We start from the raw sequence: 19963 nt of genomic DNA, 5'->3' as shown, positions 1-19963 counted from the left end.
AGTTAAATAGGCTGACACCACCATCAATCAAGACTAACACATGAAGAAAGTGCTGAGATACTAGAGGGTTGGCAGTATCCATGGCACCATGCCCTGACATGGCAGCGGAGGAAACAACTGAAGGGAGGTGTGTAAGGCGGCAAACATTGAAATTTCAACATGAGAAATGTAGGTTGTTGTCCGTAACCCTGAAAGTTTCTGGGAGAATAAACAGTGACAAGATATGCACGAGACTTAGACTGGCAAAAATGTTACAGTTGTATTTTTAATAAATATAATACAAAATTCCAAGCCCATTGAACAAGGTGTAAAACTTTAAAGCTAAAACCTCAAAATGAAGTAACTTTTTTCTAAAACACTGCTAACATTTTTTTTAGTCCACTTTGCAGCAGTGTGCCAGATAGACTTTCAAATCCACTTTGGGGCAGGCGTGGTAGCATCCACATCAGTCCACTTTTGTGATTAGCTCCTCAATGTACGCATCGAGCTCATCATCTGTGTTAATTTCAATATCCTGTTAAAGCAAACAATGATCAATAATTACTATTATTCTGTGCTTTACCACACTGAATACCTTCTACAATGATGAGCCCTAAATTGCACTGACAGTGTTAGTAAGTATACATTTTTGAAAATGTTCTTTCCTCTAGCAGCTGGCTCCTGCTCAAGTGCACTTTCATTTGTTCCTGCAGCACTTCATTCATTCATGGGATGTGGTCATCGCTGGATGGCCAGCATTTATTGCCCATCCCTAATTGCCCTTGAGAAGGTACTAATGAGCTACCTTCTTAAACCACTGCAGTCCATGCGTGTAGGTACATCACAATGCTGATAGGGAGGGAGTTCCAGGATTTTGGTGTAGCAATGTTGAAGGAATGGCGATATATGTCCAAGTCAGGATGGTGTGTGGCTTGGAGGGGAGCTTCCAGGTGGTGATGTTCCCATGTGTCCGCTGCCCTCATCTTTCTAGATGGTATCAGTCGTGGGTTTAGAAGGTGCTGTCTAAGGAGCCTTGGCAAGTTCCTACAGTGCATCTTGTAGATGGTACACACTGCTGCCACTGTGCCTCGGTGGTGGAGGAAGTGAATGTTTGTGGATGTGGTACCAATCAAGCATGTTGCTTTGTCCTGGATGGTGTCAAGCTTCGAGTATTGTTGGAGCTGCACTCATCCAGGCAAATGGAGAGTATTCCATCAAGCTAATTTGTACCTTGTAAATGGTGGACAGGCTTTGGGGAGTCAGTTGGTGTGTTACACGCTGCAGGATTCCTGGCCTCTGAGCTGCTCTTGTAGCCACAGTATTTATATGGCTAGTCCAGTTCAGTTTCTGGTCAATAGTAACCCCAAGGATATTGATAGTGGGGGATTCAGCGATTGTAATGCCACCGAATGTGAAGGGGTGATGGTTAGATTCTCTCTTGTACCCTTAAGCATCTTTCTCAAGAATGCATTCTTCATGTGTGACTGTAGATAGCAGGTACTGGTAGCTTTTAACAGCGAAGCCCAGTGCAGTTTTTGCGTGCTGTTCACACAGGTGCATTTCCCATCACACAGTACTGGACAGTACTCAAGGATGGGAGCAATGGCTGACTTTCTCCTCCCATTGAGGTCAATTGTGGCACCTCAGCTGAGGTCACAGACTGGGAAAGGCAACCTTCAACATGGTTCAGTTGGTATAGGTCTTCATCAACTAAGCTAAAGTGAACAAACATTATCAACACTAAACATGGGCAGACTACAGAAAATTCCAAGTGGACTCTTAGCACCTCATTTCAAGAATCTCAATGTTTCCCTATATATTTATATTTATTTATATATAGTTGGGTTCCAATTTCTTCTCTGGGTAAACCTTGTAAAGTTTGGCTTTTTAAATTGCATGTTTCCCATTAACACTTGTTCTCAAGGACTATGTACAAATACTGAGCTTTTGCACCATGCACTGTCACAGATACAGATTTTAGTTCCACAACACACCTTCTGACCCAAGCTGTATTGAAAGGATTCCACACTTGCCATCACTTCAAATTAGACAATGGTTACAGCACAGAAGGCCTTTCGGCCAATCGTGTCCATGCCTGCTCTGCAAGAACAACTCAGCTAGATTCACTCACCTGCTTTTTCTCAGTGGCCCTACAATTTTCTTCTCTTCAGGTAATTATTCAATTTTATTTTGAAAGCCAAATGAGGGGAGGATCATACCTGAACATTTCTTGGAAAACTTGTTTATTGGAATTGGAGACAAAGTATTTTTGATGTATTTAGTGCTGTGATGTGTTTGTGTAAGATTAACAATCCTATATTGCAATAATGTTGCAGTGTTCAATGTGATAGGTATCTCAACTTTCAGCTTAGAGAGATCGGGTAAAGACACAATGGGCCAAATGGTTTCCTACTGTGCTATAATTTCTGTGATGACATTTGTGTTCAAGTTCAGTGATGCAAGGGAATGACCTCATCCTCCTTCATACTGGCCCTTGGTGATACCATCTAAAGATAGAGGGTCAGCTTCCACTTGTACACTGATGACACAGCTCTAACACACAGTCTATCTGTTGCAGAAACCCTAATACACGCCTTCATCACCTACAGACTCGGTAATTCCACTGTTCTCCTGGCTGCCTTCCCAGCCTTCATAACTTTCACCCAAAACTCTGCTGCCTATTTCTGACCCACATTAATTCCCACTCACCCACTGACCCTACATTTTCTCTCAATCCCCATATGCCTCAAACTTAAAACTCTCACTCTGCCTCCTCTTTCCTAACTCTGACCTCCTCTAGGCCTACAATCTAACCCTGTCCCCAGATCTAGAGGAATTTGTGTTCTTCTGACTCTGGCCTCTTGTGCATCACACCTCCAAACTGTTTGTGACAGTATCATTTGGGACTGAGGCCCTAGATTCTGGAATTGCCTCCATAAACCTTGCTGCATCTCAATCTCTCCTTTCCTCCTTGAAGGCCATTGTTAAGATCCACCTCTTTCAGCAAGCTTTTAGGTAAACTCTTCTAATCTTTCTTTTCTCTGTTTACACTGCTGTGAAGGGCTTTGGATTGTTTTTCCACATTAAAGATGTTACATAAATACAAGCTGCTGCTGCTGAATGGAACATTGTTCAATTTTACAACCAGTGTCGGCACCAAGTGTACCCAGCAGGAATTAGAAGCTTTCTCCACTTTATTCCAACAAATGCATTAATATGTACCTATCAGTGTGACTTTCTCATCCACAACACCAGTTGTCCTTGTGACCTCAAGGTGAGATCCATTTGTATTTAGGTTTCATTTCAAATCAGTCTTAGTTTGGACTCTTCCCAAGGGCATACAGCTTTAACTGAGGTTCCTTTGCTCAATTAGCTCAAACACTATATTCATAACCCGGAACATTTACTCATTCAACAAGCAGTGTTACCTCTTGAACTTTCCGCAACAGCTCTACTATGTTATTCCGCAGTTTACAGAGCTTTTCCTGCGCACCTGCTAGCTCTGCATCATTCTGTTGCAGTTTTTTTTCAGTTGCTCGGACACGCTCTTCAGCCCGTGTCTGGTAGGCAGTACAGAGATTCTTCAGACCCTCTTCATACTGTTCAAAATAATCTTTCTGTTTTTGTGTGAGAAGAAAAAGATATATCAAGCTAGCAATTACAAGAAAGTGACTTCAATGGGTCTAGAGCTTTACCCATCCAAAATCTTCCCCTTCAGGGAAAGTACTTTCCCCTCCAAGCAAAGAGGTTTTGGACTCAAGTTCCCCTCCAGAGACTTGAACACAAAATCCAGGCTGACACTCAGTGTAGTACTGAGGGAGTGCTGCACTATTAGATGCATGCTGGTTTAGGTCAACAACTTGCCACATGGAATGTGGTGATTGCTCACTATTGCCTTGCTATTCTATTGCACATCACCTCCAAGGCTAATGTATCCTTGGGTGCATTGCAGAGAACTGAGTGCTGTACTCCAGGTGCAAACTTACCAGGGTTGTATACGACTGTAACATAACTTCCACCCCTTGAGCTGAAAGCTTACATTCCATTAGCCTTTTTAATTATATTTTGGAAATTGATTTAATTTTATTCCACTCACTCACTAAATCATTTCCAAAAACAATTTGGAGTCAGCAGAACCATGATTAAAACACATCCAGCTCTCAATTTGTTTATTTAGTTCTCAAATCAAAGCATACTTTGCAGCATAGTATATTACAAAAGGATCTGTAGCACAGCAGCAGTCTCAACAATGTGTCACAGAATGCTGGGATACAAGGTAGGAAACTTAAATTTGCAATTCTCCACGTGCTGAATTTTCAATCTCAATTTTTCCATGATGGAGAGATATCAATTCAAGACAACAAACTTACCCGAAAGATGGGAGATTGGTGGGGGTGGGGGGGGGGGGGGGGGGGGGGGGGGGGATCAGTGGGGAAAAGTCAGCCATTCAAGAAAAGAAGTGTTTATTTATACAGCATCCTCCTGCATCTAATGAAGTGCTTCATAACAAATTAATTACTGTTGATGTGCAGCCATTATGTCAGCAAACACAGAAAGGCAATTCACAACAGGATGACACAAGCATAAAAGAAATTAATGACCAGTTAATCTATTCTTCTTTGATGATGTTCATTGAATTTTACTTTTCTGCAAAAGGTGCGATGGGATCTTTTCTCTCCAGCTGAACCACCAGAACAAAGCCTTGGCTTACTGTCTCAGCCAAAAGGTAATATCTTAGTATTGTACTGAAGAATGAAACTAGATTGTGCTCAAATCCTAAAGTGGTGCGTGAACCCAGAGGCAAGAATGTTCCCAACTTAACCAAGCTAACTCTTGTGCAAATTCTTGATTTATATTGCAACACTTCAGGGGGTAGGTTAGCAAATCTTTAGCATCTGTCAACAACACCCCCCAACCGCCACCAATTCATTAAAAAATCACAGAACATGTGAAATGCAGAAACTTGGGAAAAAACAAGAAGTGTGGGTTGGGGAGTACAGAGATGATAAGTAAATGTTGTACACTTTTGTGCTTAAACTTACCAGTGGGAATGAAGCCAGCTCTTCTGGTGTCATTGAACTCAACTCCTCCTTTGTTATCCTGTAATTTGGTGGCAGGAAATATCGCAAAGCGTTTCTAAGCAGAAGGAAAGAGAAAATATTTTAATTAAACCATATTCATCCTTAAAATACTATAACTAAACTTGAGAACAGATTGGCGCAATACCTCATCTCAAACATGGCTATGTATTAGGTACTGACCCATGAACTGAAAGCAAGCAGCCATATAAACACTGAACGTAGAAGTAATAGTGGGAGTTTCTCTCAGACACCCAATAGATCAATGCACTCTGTAGTGTAGCAATGACCATAAGACCTGGGTTCAATCCCTGCAATGTGAAGAGCTGGCCAATTTCAACTGTCGCAGCAGTGATGCATCTATCCTTGACTCCAGTATAGACAAACGAGCAAGGGTTCCAACTCCTGATCACTACCTTGGGACCTCTGCTGGAAAATGCAGAGTAGGACTAAATTATAACTGGCCTCAGATGTTATGTTTCCAACATAACAGCAGCTGTTATAATCAATATCTAGGATTGGACATTAAGAATGACCACTTGGGCAAGGGCCACCATACTCGATGTATCCCAGATCAAGCCTTAAGAGAGTGAATTATGGAGGAATGTCTCTCTTTTTGTTTTTGATGGATAAAGTACACATCATTTTTAATACGTTTGAATATAATCATGTTCTTTATAGTTGTTTACACATTTTCCTTGACTTTCAACACGGAAGATAGACTGGTAATGAACCATCATTCTCTCACCTGAAGCTGACCACTAGTGCTTCCACAGTCTCTTTGCTAGTTGTTGGTTGTGTAGTGTCTGGCTCCATCCTGGTACTGTCCGAAGTTGATCCTGTTTCCACAGAGATGTCCTCCTCCACGCCCAGTGTGTCAGGTGTTGGATATTCTGGAGATGGCGGCTTCATCAGCCTCACATCCATACTTCCCTTCTCAACCCTGCAGGAATAAAACACATCAAATTGAAGCAATTAAAACACCTCTCAACCACAAAATATTCACAAAAAATGACAACTGCATAGTCACCATCTGGCTTGTTGGCTGATTTCACAGTGGTTAGCCAGTTTTTTGACCTGGTTATAATCAACTGCACCATCATTTTATAAATTGAGAATTCTGAGCCAAGAAAGCTATCACATTAGAAGGAGTAAGTGGAATCAGAGAAAGAATCCATCGCATATTCACACTGACGGATGGACTGGGAAAGGACTGACCAACATGGCTGGACGCATAGACCAGGCATACATCAGAGATAGATATGCAAAAGGCAGCCAGACAGACACACAAATAAAGACAGAAATTGAGAGGAAGGCAAAAAACATGAAGGAGAAGCACAGATTGAAGGAAGAAAATTTAATTTGATTCAAGAGCTAAATAAACAAATTGAGAGCTGGATGTGTTTTAATCATGATTCTGTTGACTCCAAATTGTTTTTGGAAATGATTTACTGAGTGGGCAGAATAAAATTAAACTACTTTTCAAAAGAAAATTAAAAGGCTAATGGAATGTAAGCCTTCAGCTCAAGGGGTGGAAGTTATGTTACAGTCGTATACAACCCTGGTTAGTCTGCGTCTGGAGTACAGCACTCAGTTCTGGGCATTGCACCCAATGATACATTGGAAGTGATGCAGCACAGATTCACAAGAAAGGTACCTGGACTAAAAGGATTAATTAATAAGGACAGGTTAAAAAGACTGGTGTCAAATTCCCTCAAATATAGAAGATTAAGAAGTGATCTAATTGAGGTGTTTAAGATGATTAAAGGGTACAATAGAGTATAGAGAATTTATTTCCTCTGATGGGGAAGTCCGAACCAGGGAGCATGATTTTACAATTTGAGTAAGCTGTTTAAGAATGATGTCAGAAAACATTCCTTACACAAATGGAAATCCAGAACTCTCCTCATCAAAAAGTTGCTGAGGCTAGATCAATTAAAAATTTCAAAATTGAGATTTTTGTTGGGCAGGGTATTGAAGAATACAGAACCAAGCCAAGTAACTGGATTAAAGTTACATATCAGACATGATATTACTGCATCGCAGTACAAGCTTGAGGGGCTGACTGGCCTACTCCTGTCCAATTCATTCACGACCACAGTACTCGTACCTGATTTACTGCTTAAGAAGCTTTGATATCTAAGCCAAATACATGCCATGCAATTCCAAAGTCTTGACCAAGCTTACATAAACCTAAGCTGCCCAGGCCTAAGTAAATGGGGTTTGACCCCACAACAAGCAGGTGTATGTTCCTTATTAGGCAAATGAAAAGGTGAAATGTCTTGGTAGTTTTCTTTGAATATTCAAGAAGGGGGAGGATTTACACATGTCACATACTTAATTGATCAGAACAAAAAACTGCATATTCACAACTCTGCTGCTAGTGGGTGAGAGCTAGCAGCACAACGTTGTCTTATACTGTTAGCAAATTCAGAAATGTTGGCTCTAGCATGTAATGTCAGCACATTTTTCGTGACAATGTTGGAGGCTTTGCTTGGCTTCAAACCTATTCTTCGCTAGATCCAGCACTAAAAGCCAACATTGAGTATCAAAAGTGAAATAATTATCCAATCCCAACAGTTCATATCAGAAATACAAATGTTCAAAACATAAAGAGAGCAATTTGCACATACATATTAACATACAAATTAGGATGAGACTAACCAGGGCTGTATACAACTGTAACATAACTTCCACCCCTTGAGCTGAAGGCTTATATTCCATTAGCCTTTTTAATTATATTTTGAAAAGTGGTTTAATTTTATTCCGCCCACTCAGTAAATCATTTCCAAAAACAATTTGGAGTCAACAGAATCATGTTTAAAACACATCCAGCTCTCAATTTGTTTATTTATTCCGCCCCTTGAGTCTGCTCTGCCATTTAATAAATCATAGCTAATCTGATTGCGTCTTCAACTCTACTTTCCTGTCTACCCCCTAACCTTTGACTCCCTTGTCAGTCAAGAATTTATCTAACTCAACCTTAAAAATATTCAATGACACTCCCTCCACCACATCAGACACCACTGAGGCTAAAAGAGAGGAAGAAGGCAGAGTTGATCAGAAAGTGGTGGTTACATGATAGTGAACTTGAGTTTTAAAAGACACTGGACTGCAGAAAGAAGGAATAACTGAATGAAGGTGAGAAGTTGTCACGATAAAGTCCTTGGACAGAATGAGTTGAAATTGAAGACAGTATGATTTCAAAATAGTGAAGATGAAAGGATGAGGAAGAACACATAGAGCAGTTCTACAAATAGGACAAGTGATTTGCCAGTCAAAGTGGCAATTTCATTGCTTATGGAGCTTCCAATATAAAATTGCTTCTTAGATAGATGTCATGCTGCGACAAATTATTAGTCCCATTTATAAATCAGGTTCATTTCAGGTTACTGAAGATCTGCCACATTCAAACAACGTGTGTGTGTCTTGTGCTGTGCAGCAGGGAGCAAGAAGTAAAGAAAGAAACAAAACAATATTCTCACCATCTGTCTCTTGGAGTAGTTGCAGTTGGAACATAATCAAACTTGACCTTCCACCGCAGAGACTGTTTGCTTGCTGCAACATCAGTAACTCGGCCTGTGTACCATTCCTTATTCACCTTTACTTCCACAAGAAGCCCTCGGTCTGGATAGGAATGACAAAAAGTTTCAACAACAAAGATGTTGGCTACCGATTATGTTGTGGGAAAGATTTTGAAAAACATAGTATTCCTTGTAAAACTTGATTTTTTAAAATTGAAAACTTCCAAAGTCATATCCTATCCTCTAGCATGGCCAGAATGTTAAATTGCTTCCTACAGAGTCTTAATGCATGTATCAGAAGGGTGATCACATCTTTCCACCATCCTTGGACATTTCAACAAACAAACAATGCATTGCATATTCTCACCTTTCGAAGTGCTAGCCTCCTCCTCCTCAGCCTCTCCTCCACTATCTGAAATCTGTAATAAAGCACAGTTAGACACTGCTCATGGGGTGAACACAAGTCCTAGCTCTATAGTTTACAGGAGAAAGTAATCTTCCATCCACAACAAGCCAGCAGGCTCAGGTACACTACGGTGTCCATTTAGATCCTACAAAGAAAAAAGGAAGGAATAAGACGCATGCTTAAAGGGACACTGTTTTAAGAAAGTATTGAGAGAGAATTCCTGCCATCATGCTCTGGTCCAAGAAAAGCAATGAAAGACCTTTTCCTGTTTTATAGGTTTCTGGGGCATTGTATGTGAAAGCAAAGTGGACTGTTTGCACAAAACTATCTTGGCCTATTTCTCCCCTTTCCACTCATGAAGTTACCCAACATAATGATTCGGATCTGAGAACTGCTTCCATTACCAGGAGTATTCTTTAAACTGCTTAACAAAAAAGGGAGGGAAAATAGTTCAAAACACACCAACTGCTGCACACCGTGGTGGTGGGGAAGGAAGGCAGGACTAGAGAGTAGTGAGTGCCTCTGCAAGTGTATGACCGAGACTGGGAACTCACTGCACAGTGAAACCGTGGCCTGCTTCACTAAAATGATCCAACATGTTGGATCTCCAACTTTTGAGTACTGTACTGTTAAAAGAAAAAAGTTTTGCTGATGTCTCAACTAGTCAGTGTAGGCAGCAGTAACTCCATGTAAGTGAGGAACGTGCCAGGTTCCAACCTTATACTGAGTTAGTAGTTCTTTAGCTAGCCTATGGTGGTAGTGCTAAAATTGGCTTAAATGTATTTTCAGTGAAGAGAAATTTGCTGTGTTTCTGCTGCCCATCATTCAGCTGGAAACATTTGTGGATACTGGATGAGGAACAGTCTTGGACTCAGCTGCAAAAATATTCCCTCTTTACTCTGACTATGTGTATATTTAGGCAAGATGCTGGATGGTGACCAGCACCATGGCAACATTCCACAGCAGCTCAGGAAGCCAAGTTGAAACATGGCAACACAAAAATGATCTGCTGGAGATTGGCAGCAAATAACCTGTTCATCTTTTAAGTGACTGAAGAACAAATAACGCAGAGACACCCAAGGGAGGAAATGAGGGAGTGGGTATACGAGAGGACTGGATCTACTTAAGTACAACATGTAAAACAGCAGCTTGATACATTACCTCCACAACATCGGTTATGTCCTTTTTGAGGCGCTTTGACTCAGAAACCTTTGCAGATATCTTCACTTTCCTTTCCTCCTGCTCTTCTTCCTCCTCATCTTCCTCCTCCTCCTCCTCACTGCTTTCTATTACTGTATTCCTCTTTCTTGTCCCTGCAGACTGTGGCAAGAAAAGGATTATAGTTATTTTTTTTTTTAAAAAAGAGACTTCTGAAATTAGGAAGTACTGAAATAAAATCTCCTGACAATTCTGAACAGGGCACTTTTTAGTTTCTTGGGAGCTGCACGTGAAGTTCCCTGGCAGGTTTCTCACTTTCCCTTCTGGAAGTCTAATCAGCTTATGCTATAACCTGGATGAAAGGGGAAAACAACCACCCCAAGCCTCTGGTCTTGTGCAAACATCTGCTGGAAGGAGTGTGGAGGCTAAATCAACTCCTTGGGCTGCTCTCAAGCCCTATTCTCCCTTGCTCGAGGAAACATCTGGCCTCTGCTTGGTACCTCCCAAGCAAAAAACTTGCCAGGTCCAGAAATAGTATGCAAAAATCTATGCACTACTCAAATGATACACTGGAGTTCTCGTTTTAGTGCGCCTGTGTAAGTTTGGATGGTCATCTTCACAATCCAAAGCATGACAAAGTTGTTAATGAACTGTTTGGCTCCTGCTTTGGAGCAGGAGAATTACAAGCAGCTGCCAATATACATGCTTCCATCAAGCGAACAACAAAACTCTCATTAACTTGAGAAGTTAAAACCACTTTGCCTCAGAAATTTCCCTTGCAACAGCTTGAAAGTAACAAGCTATGAATGCAGCTACACATTACAAGAGACTTCAGCTAGAAATATATTGTTGAATTCATACAAGATGCAATATAAGTCAAGCAAGTAGTGCCAGCAAGCAGAACTTAAAAATACTAGCCTAGAATATTAAATATATATTATAGCACAAAACAAAGGCTGGATAATGGTTGGTGAAGCAAATTTGTATTGGGTCAACAGAAGATATTATTCTGAAGCTCAGTTTAAGACATAAAAACAAAAAACTGCGGATGCTGGAAATCCAAAACAAAAACAGAATTACCTGGAAAAACTCAGCAGGTTTGGCAGCATTATGCTTAATTAGCACATTTGTTTAGATAATATCACCACCTTCAACATCTCTTTGTTCCTTTGTCTGTGACATCTTTTGATTAGCTGTCCTATCACTGCTTGCTTGTCCCTACAACCCCACCCCCCACTTCTCTCTCCACTCCCCCACAAATTCTCTTCCCCACCCCCCCTCCCCACCACCTTAAACCAGCTTACATTTCATCCCTCTCCTAATATTCACTCAGTTCTGTTGAAGGGTCATGAGGACTCGAAACGTCAACTCTTTTCTTCTCCGCCGATGCTGCCAGACCTGCTGAGTTTGTCCAGGTAATTCTGTTTTTGTCTCAGTTTAAGACATCTTGCAAGAACAATTTAAGACATTTATTCTGCATGCAACATGTGCTGAATTATGAGTCAATATCAATACCGCCCATTCTCCAGCATAGATATTAGTCACAACGATAGTAAGGATAAATTGACACCGAAGGCAGTTCTCTTGTAGCTCTTTTAAAGATTCAGTTTAAGTAACTTTAAATACCTGTGCTCCCCTACTCAGCGTCTCCTTTCTGAGTCCTAAAGTCTTTGCTCCTTTCACCTGTTGATTCTTCATGATTGCAGAGACAGCAGGAGCATTCCTCGTAGAGGTAGAAGGCTGAACTCCAACCCTGGAAGAGGCAGCATTTTGTTTTGTGGAGATAATTGGCCGTTGCTGGGATCGTCCTGTGTTGGCTGCCGCTTTCTTATTTGTAAAGTTGGTGTGAGCGGTCATGGCTTTGCTTACAGATCTAGTTGCAGATCCCTTTCGCTGTAAAGGTTGGGGCTTTGGAGGCGGGTGGCTTGGAGCATTTTTGATGATATCAGCTAGAGGAGGTGATCGTGGTCGCTGATTACTTGTAGATGATTGACCCTGCAGACAGAATAGAGCATTAGTTTAAGAAAACACAAAAGCCACACAAGCCAGTTGCCAGAGTGACCTCAAAAAAAGGTCAGATAATTTTTATTAAATGTATCCATCATGGCTAGATTTCTCTCCTTCAGGCCTCAGACTGAAAGGGTTAAACAATTTTAGTCAGAAGTGCCTTTTAGTGAAAATAAAATATAAGCAGAAAAGCAGAATGGGAGAATAGCAGATGTGTTTCAGACAGGATAAGAAATGAAACAGGCAAGCTAGTAAAAAGGCCAGGGAGTGGGTGTTGAGGTCAGGGAGGCCCAGACTCCTGCACAATCTGCAAGATATGGTGGTCTTGCATGGATGAAAACAGTGCTTGATGTACATACTCAAGGGAAACAAGTAACTGAGGCCAGAAAATGATGATTGTAAGGTGACAAAATTAGAATACGTGTATATGATTCAAGGTATATTTAAGGAGGGAACACTTTTAGAGTATGGACTTGGACTGCACAAGGCTCTCTCTCCCTGTGCGCTTGAATGATTAATAAATGATCGTGGCCTGTACCCGAGTCTCCTGGTGGTTTGTCGAGGTGAACGACAACAATTGGCGCTGCGAGCAGGGTACTCATACTGGATAATCGGAGCAGCACTGCAAACGGGTGAGTATCTTTGTTTACCACCCATTGTTAGAGCAGTAAGCCTACCCGAGTAAAAGTCCGGCCAAGTATCCAAAGAATCTGAAGGAGCACTCAGGACAGGAGGTGCCAGAAAGAGGAGGCAGAACCGTGCTGGTGGGCTAGGAAGCCGAAGTTGCGCAAACAGGTCAGACCACTCGAAATTGCTAACAGAAGAGTTAGTCAAAGCTGCGCAGACCACAAAACTGAGACTACGCAGGGACTAAAGAAAACAAGATGTTTTCAGGAGAGGAGAAAGAGGACACCATGGACTTTGATTGGAGACTGGAAGGCTCCATTACGAGGTTCATAGCAGATCATAAAAATTTATTAAGAAAGTGTGGAAGGATGGGTGGGAGCCGAAAGGTCCCCACTGGATTTGTGGTAAATAACTTAAAACGGATTGATCTAAATCACAAGAGCTGTTTGTTCTGGAGAAAGAGAGCGTGCGCGCGAGCGAGAGGTCTAAGGGGGTTAACAAGCAGTGACAGGCAGGAGCAGAGGAAATGTGAGCTTCAGTCATTTTGATTGTCTCTGTAGGTGGACCCTTGGAGATTCCTTTATTCCCTCCCACTGCTATTTGAAATTTCGTTTAGCGTATGAAAGTTTTAAGTTAAGATAAATGATAAATAAAGAATGGAAAAACATGCCTTTATATATGTGCGTTTGTACGCAAGGAAGAACTTGTACGTGAGCTTTAACATGTTTTCTTCCCTAAATTGTCATTTGTGTGGTTCAGCACTTTTAGAGTCAGAGGCCTTGCATTAGATTAAAGGAAAAGTATACTCAAATATCCCAATGTTTTGAGTATAAGGTTCGAGTTGAGATTTCTGGCAAAAATGGTATAGTAAAAATAAAACAGGGTTTTCCTTTGTTTGAGATGTACCATCCTATTGCAGACTAGCAGGGAGTAACTCTTACCACCAGCCTCCAAGCTGATTGGGATTGATGAATTTATTTTAGTTCATACAAGTTGGTATTCTAAAAACTCTGAGGAAAAATTCCCTGAAATTTAAAAGGATTCTAGGAAAACCAAAATAAATAAACACACAGTCTAGGTGGTTTCTATGGATAAAAAGTGGTTTCTTTTGAAGAAGAGATGAATTAAATAGTAACGGAAATCTGCAGCTCAACAGCACTGTTATTTGAATTTGAACAATCTTGAGATGTGAAAAATGCAATGTAATTTAGCCAGTTACTTTTGAATAACTAGGATGCTATCCAAGATAAAGAATGTGTTGATAAACATGTGGACTTTTAATCTGGATACAAAGTTATACAAATGAGAACAAGATAGTTTTAGTTTCGACAATGTAAATTACAGTTCTTAAAAAGTTTTAAAAATTGAGGTTTGGTTCCTAATAAAGTTCTCAAAAGGGAATTTTCATTTGACAACAAATGACACTAAGTCTTTTTGTTTTTCTAAGGCTGTTCTTAAAATATAAAGTTAAGCTAAAGACCTTGACAAAGTTTGGCAGAAATCCAATTTTTGGCAGAGTTAATGAATCTGGGATAATTTTAAAACAAAAAAAGACACAATCCGGTGGGTTACTTCTGAGAAAATAAAATGTTGTTTGAGCAGATAAGGAATCAAAACATGTTAATGCCTGGAATCAAATAGAAGTGTTGATGATTTATGTTTTAAAAACATTATGAGAATACTTTATTGGACTGTAAAGTCTCTCCAGACAACCTGAACGAGATAAGATGGTAGCTACTGCTGGTGTAAAATGGTATGAGGACATGATTAAGGATAGGGGACAGAGTTAGGGAAAGAGGACACAACATACAAACTGTTTTAAGAGAACTGAATTTGATAATCTGGCCATCAACCGAGACATTGGAACCACACAGGGGGAGATAAGCAAGGGTCTAGAGACAGAGATCCCTGTTGACATGGAATGGTTAATATGGCCTAAAGAGTAAGGAAACATTTTAAACGATCAAGGTCATAGAGGAACTGACCTTAGGAGAATCTTAGGATGATCATGGTCAGAGGGAGTAAAAAGAAACTTAAAGGTAAAAGTATAAGGAACCTGTAATTGAGGCAATTGAAGGGTAAGGAGAAATAATACTTAAAAATTTACCACAAAATGGATACAGGTAAAGGGAAAGCTGGAAAAAGGCTAATTAGGTGTATTAATTACTATATTAATGTGCCTGTGAGCTACAAAAAGTAAGACCACAGGACTAACACCATGATGACAGGCAGAGTTAAGTGGCTCCCAGAGAGAACTGCTACTGGAAGTGAAGATACAGAGCCATTGAAAGAAAGGACAAGAAGGTGGATTGTAGAGTTGTGTAAACAGCTTCAGGAATTGAGGTCCAAGATGAGACAGCAGCAGGAGATAGCAGACCAGGAAAGAAGTGAGGGGGGTGCGGCTTCCCAGGGTATGCCAGAAGTGAGGGATAAGGCAATGATGAAGATAACGCTCGAGAAACCAGTGGACAGGACTTTAAGAGATAATAATGATTTGCAATATTTGTGTCTGTGTGGATATGAAAGGGGAGAAGCACTGGAAACACTGGTCGCAACTGAAGCATGCTATTAACTGATCTTATTTTACAGAACTAATTGTGACCAGTGATGACCGGAAGGTTTTGTACTTGAATCCGCAGGAATGATGCTACAACACTAGCGCTAACTGACTTAAGTGGAGACAAAACTCCATGGCCACAATTAAATGATCCCTCTTGTCCAGCATTGAGCCCTGGACCAGAGAATAGACTAGTGTTGATAAAAGCAGACAAAATTCTAAGATAATGTACATCATGAGCTGGTACCTGTTGCCCTAAACATCTCCCAAGTGGTGCTTGGGCGAGACCCGAGCACTGTATGCAGCTCTGGTAAAACAAGTGACAACACAGGCAGCTTGGGCTAACAGTGGAGGGTGGCCCATGGCTGCACCCCCTGTTCAAGGAAAAGGTCGGCTAAAATGTAGTCTGGTTAATGATGTCGCCACAGCATTTAACACAGGGACCTCAATAACCATGACGGTGAGGCAACACTGTGGATAAAAAATGCGTACTTATTTAACCTATCACGACACGAGAATCATGGTTTGATCAGCTGCCAGCTCAGAATCAGTTCTATGTACACGCATCAAAGTGTGTTGTGAATAATAATATGTTAATCGGCATTGTTTTGGCAATTCCAGTTATACCAGAATCTACACCCACTAAGACAGTATATAGAGTAGAAAACATTAGGGTAGTTAGAGGGAGTATTATGTAAGGTATCACAACATACCAACATATGCAGTAGGGATAGAGGATAATATAGTAAGCACCACTTTATAGAGATGCAGTGTAGAGGTTTTGGTAGTGTGCTCACATCCGATATAGGAGACAAAAGTGAGATGTGGGTTTAATGCCACAGCCAATTGTACAATGGAAGCTATACGGACTACATTGGAACCAACTCACGTTCCATACCTGGGTACAGGAAGATATTGCATTACCACGTCACAACGAGAATACCAATACAGGGACAATCAATTGTTTTTTTTTTATTCGTTCATGGGATGTGGGCATTGCTGGTTAGGCCAGCGTTTATTGCCCATCCCTAATTGTCCTGCTCAGAGGGCATTTAAGAGTTAACTACATTGCTGTGGGTCAGGAGTCACATGTAGGCCAGGCCAGGTAAGGGCAGCAGATCTCCTTCTCTATAGGACATTAGTGAACCAGATGGGTTTTTACAACAATCGGCAATGGTTTGTGGTCATCATCAGACTTTTAACTCCAGGTTTTTATTAAATTCAAATTTCACCATCTGCCGTGGTGGGATTTGAGCCCGGGTTCCCAGAGAATTACCCTGGGTTTTCTGGAAAACTAGTCCAGTGACAATACCACAATGCCACCACCTCCTATAACCAGCCCTGTAGTGTGTCTACACCCACAGGTACCAGCCAGAGTGGGAAAGGTAGAACTGGTGGAAATCTACAAGAGGGAAACAGTTAACGTGCAGAAGGAGGAAAGCATAAAAGAAAACCTGACAGTATCTGAATCAGTTCTCCTATGTAATTCCACTGTTACCTGAACATCTTTCAGCTATCTGTGATGGGACCTAGCAAGTGCAGAGAACCTATTATATGCTGCAACAACAGGTTAAAATGCGGACAGATTTTAGGAACTAGAGATAGTTTAATTAAGTCATATTGGTATTTGTGGATGTTAGGAATGAGTTTTAGCTTTAAAGTTCAAGTTTGATTTGTATTTTTGGATGTATGTGTTAAGACAGGTCAAATGGAGTTTTAGATTCACTTTAAAAAGTTGTTTGAATTTCTAATGAGGAGTTTTACGAGCCCTAAAGAGAAAGTAGATACAAAGGTAGAAGGATTGGACTGTTGCCTAACAACAGGGGCCCAGACAGGCAGGTTCCTCCCACAGGCACAAACACAAAAGAAGAGAAACAGCAGTTGTTTTGGAAGTTGTTTGAGTGCAGTTAGTTCTGAAAGTTGCTGCCAAGAGAGAATGGAGCAAAGGGGACAGACAGCCAGTTCCAGCGAAAGTAAACCCCAAAACTCCAGGGAAGCGGAAGAGGAGAAAGTCCAATGACCTTCTAGTCAAAGGAAGGGCAGGAACCTGGAAAAGGTCCTGTTAAGTGAAGTTAATAATGAGGGCAGAGAGAAAGGCTCCAAGCTTCAGATTTAAAGAGACAAAAGCTGCAGAAAGCAGATTTAAAGTGAGAGTAGCTTGCAAGAGGCAAAAAGATCCAATGAGATAACTGAAGGTCTATAACTCTTTGCCATGGGTTTGTGGTTTACTGTTGACAGCTGAGTCAGTGAGACAGTGTGTGTGGAAGACAGCTTGAATGCATGTGATGAGCCAGGGAAGAGCAACATCAGAAGGAGAATTTGAAATCCTGGAGGTGAACATTTGCAGAAGGCATCTGAGAGAAAGTGTTGGTTTGGGAGAAGATTCCAAGGCAAGGTCTTGGAGAATGGAGATTGGAAACCCTCATGTGAAGGACAGAAGTCAGTGAGGCTGGCTGGTTCACTGTGTGATAAGCATCTGGGGGTAGTTGAGGAGAGATCCATAGTATCCGGCTGAGGTGGCATCTGTCACTTGATTTCAGAGTGAGATGTGTCTGGCCACAGGTGCCATAGATCTACAAGGACTGTGTACTTGCTGTGAACATTAGAGTACAAGATAGCTTTTGTAACTTGTGTTATGCTTACAAATCTGTATACATCTGTAAAGTTATAGTTGTGGGTGAAGGAGTATTATAATATTGTTCATCTTTTCTTGTTGAATAAATGTTTTATTCTTTTGTTAAAGCTGACCCCTGTGCCTCTGTTTAGTAGCTACTCTCCACGTATCTAAGCAAACAAATAAAAGTTAGGGTCTATCAAGCTGGGTTCCATTCTGGGATCAGGCTTGTCCAGGGGTAACCTTAGCTGGGATCATAACACAGACAAGATCGAACACAGACAATATCATAATGGAAAGAATTGTGGAATTGGGGGTTAAATGTCCAGATGCACCTGTGGATTAGGATCATCTCCCACATTTTGGGTATGGTCGTTGGTCTCGGTCCTATACTTAACATAATTGGTTCACCATACCAGAAGGAGACACAAGAGATGGCAAACAGTATGAGATTTCAGGAATATGGGGGCTAAACAAAAGGGGCAAGTGCCCGTATTGCTGGGCCAACCTGTACAGATGGTATAACCCAATACCCTTAATAACCCTAAGCTCAATACCCAGCCAGTATCAATGGGCAGAGGAGTATAAGGAAAGGGGCAATATTACTGAGTTGCCTACCATGGGCTAGGTCAAGGGCCAAAAGTGGGGACTGAAAGGGTTAAACAATTTTAGTTAGAAGTGTCTTTCAGTAAAAATAAAATATAAGCAGTAAAACAGAACGGGAGAATAGCAGATGTGTTGCAGTCAGAATAAGAAACGAGACAGGCAGGCTAGAACAAAGAACAAGGCCATGGAGTGGGTGTTGAGATCAAGGAGTCCCAGGCTGCTGCACAAATCAGCAAGATATGGTGGTCTTGCATGGATGAGAACAATGCCTGATGTATGTACACATGGGAAACAAGTAACTGAGACTGGAGAAGCATGTGATTGTAAGTTGACAAGAGTAGAATATGTGTACGTGACTTAATCTGTATATAAAGGAGGGGACAGTTGTAACTTTTCAGAGTGCAGTCTTGGACTGCCCAAGGCCATCTCTCCCTGCCTACTCTTGAATGATTAATAAATAATCATGGCCTGTACCTGAGTCTCCTGGTGGTTTGTTGAGGTGAATGACAACAGAGACATAACCATACATAAGGCTACATGAGCAGACAAGTTTCCACATCTCCATCAATTTTTACTCTGGCACTGGCTTAGAAGAGTAAACTGGGGATTGTCTGTTGACATAGCTCTAGAGGTACTGCTTTTAGAGCCATCCAACTGGCCAATGGTCTGATCACAGATGCCCAGTTCTGATTCTACCACAAGTAATCAGCTTCAGACCTCATTGCAGATCCAGACATAAACACAAGAGCTGATTGCCAGGAGACACCTGTCCTTCACATCAAGAGAACATTCAACTAATAATACTTTAAAGGAGCTAATTGGAAACTGAAGTCAAAGGTGGGGGGGGGGGGTTTAAAGATGAAACCTTCCAATGGCTGGTGTCATACCTGACACAAAGATGATAATAATGGTTACCAGAGATCAGTCAACGCAGTTCCAATTCCTGTGTATTGGAATTCGCAGATAATTGGCCTTGGCCCAAGAATCATCAGCTATTTCATCAACGATCTTCCTTCTGTCATGAGGTAGGTAATAGGGCTGTTCGCTGACAATTTCAGCATGCAGCTCTGTTTGTAACTCCCCATATAATGGAGTATTTCATGTCAGTCTTCAGCAGGATCTGCATAACATCCAGATTTGGGCTGGCAAATAGCAAATTCAACCTCTTATATGGCTGATAATGACCATTTCAAACGAGAAAATGGTCAGCCATCTCTCCTTGGCCTTCACTGGCACCACTATCGCCAAGTCCTACATCAACATGCTGGGAATAAGTGAGCAGAAGCTTAAATGAACCAGACACATAAACCACAATTACAAGACAATGGAAGTAGGTAGGTGCTTTACAACAACTGGCTTGCCTCATGACTCCTCCATCAACAAGGCTCAAATAAGGAGCATGATGAG

The 19963-nt window shown here is 41.2% G+C and overlaps 1 protein-coding gene across 1 annotated transcript in view; it reads right to left on the bottom strand.

Moving 5' to 3' along the window:
• Positions 1-247: 247 nt before the first annotated feature.
• morc2 (MORC family CW-type zinc finger 2) overlaps positions 248-19963 on the bottom strand; it is an 87612-nt gene continuing 67896 nt past the window's right edge. The window contains exons 19-26 of the mRNA XM_041202905.1: positions 11772-12140; positions 10149-10307; positions 8949-9000; positions 8543-8684; positions 5806-6000; positions 5022-5115; positions 3408-3596; positions 248-514 (exon numbers count right to left, since the gene is read on the bottom strand). Coding sequence (XP_041058839.1) covers positions 446-514; positions 3408-3596; positions 5022-5115; positions 5806-6000; positions 8543-8684; positions 8949-9000; positions 10149-10307; positions 11772-12140 — 1269 coding nt within the window. The 3' untranslated portion in view covers positions 248-445. The remainder of the gene's footprint in view (positions 515-3407; positions 3597-5021; positions 5116-5805; positions 6001-8542; positions 8685-8948; positions 9001-10148; positions 10308-11771; positions 12141-19963) is intronic.

This window comes from Carcharodon carcharias, chromosome 13 (genome assembly GCF_017639515.1).
Source record: "Carcharodon carcharias isolate sCarCar2 chromosome 13, sCarCar2.pri, whole genome shotgun sequence".
Taxonomy (NCBI): domain Eukaryota; kingdom Metazoa; phylum Chordata; class Chondrichthyes; order Lamniformes; family Lamnidae; genus Carcharodon; species Carcharodon carcharias.
Note: the sequence above shows the minus strand (reverse complement) of the source record. Positions and strands in the feature narration are given on the sequence as shown.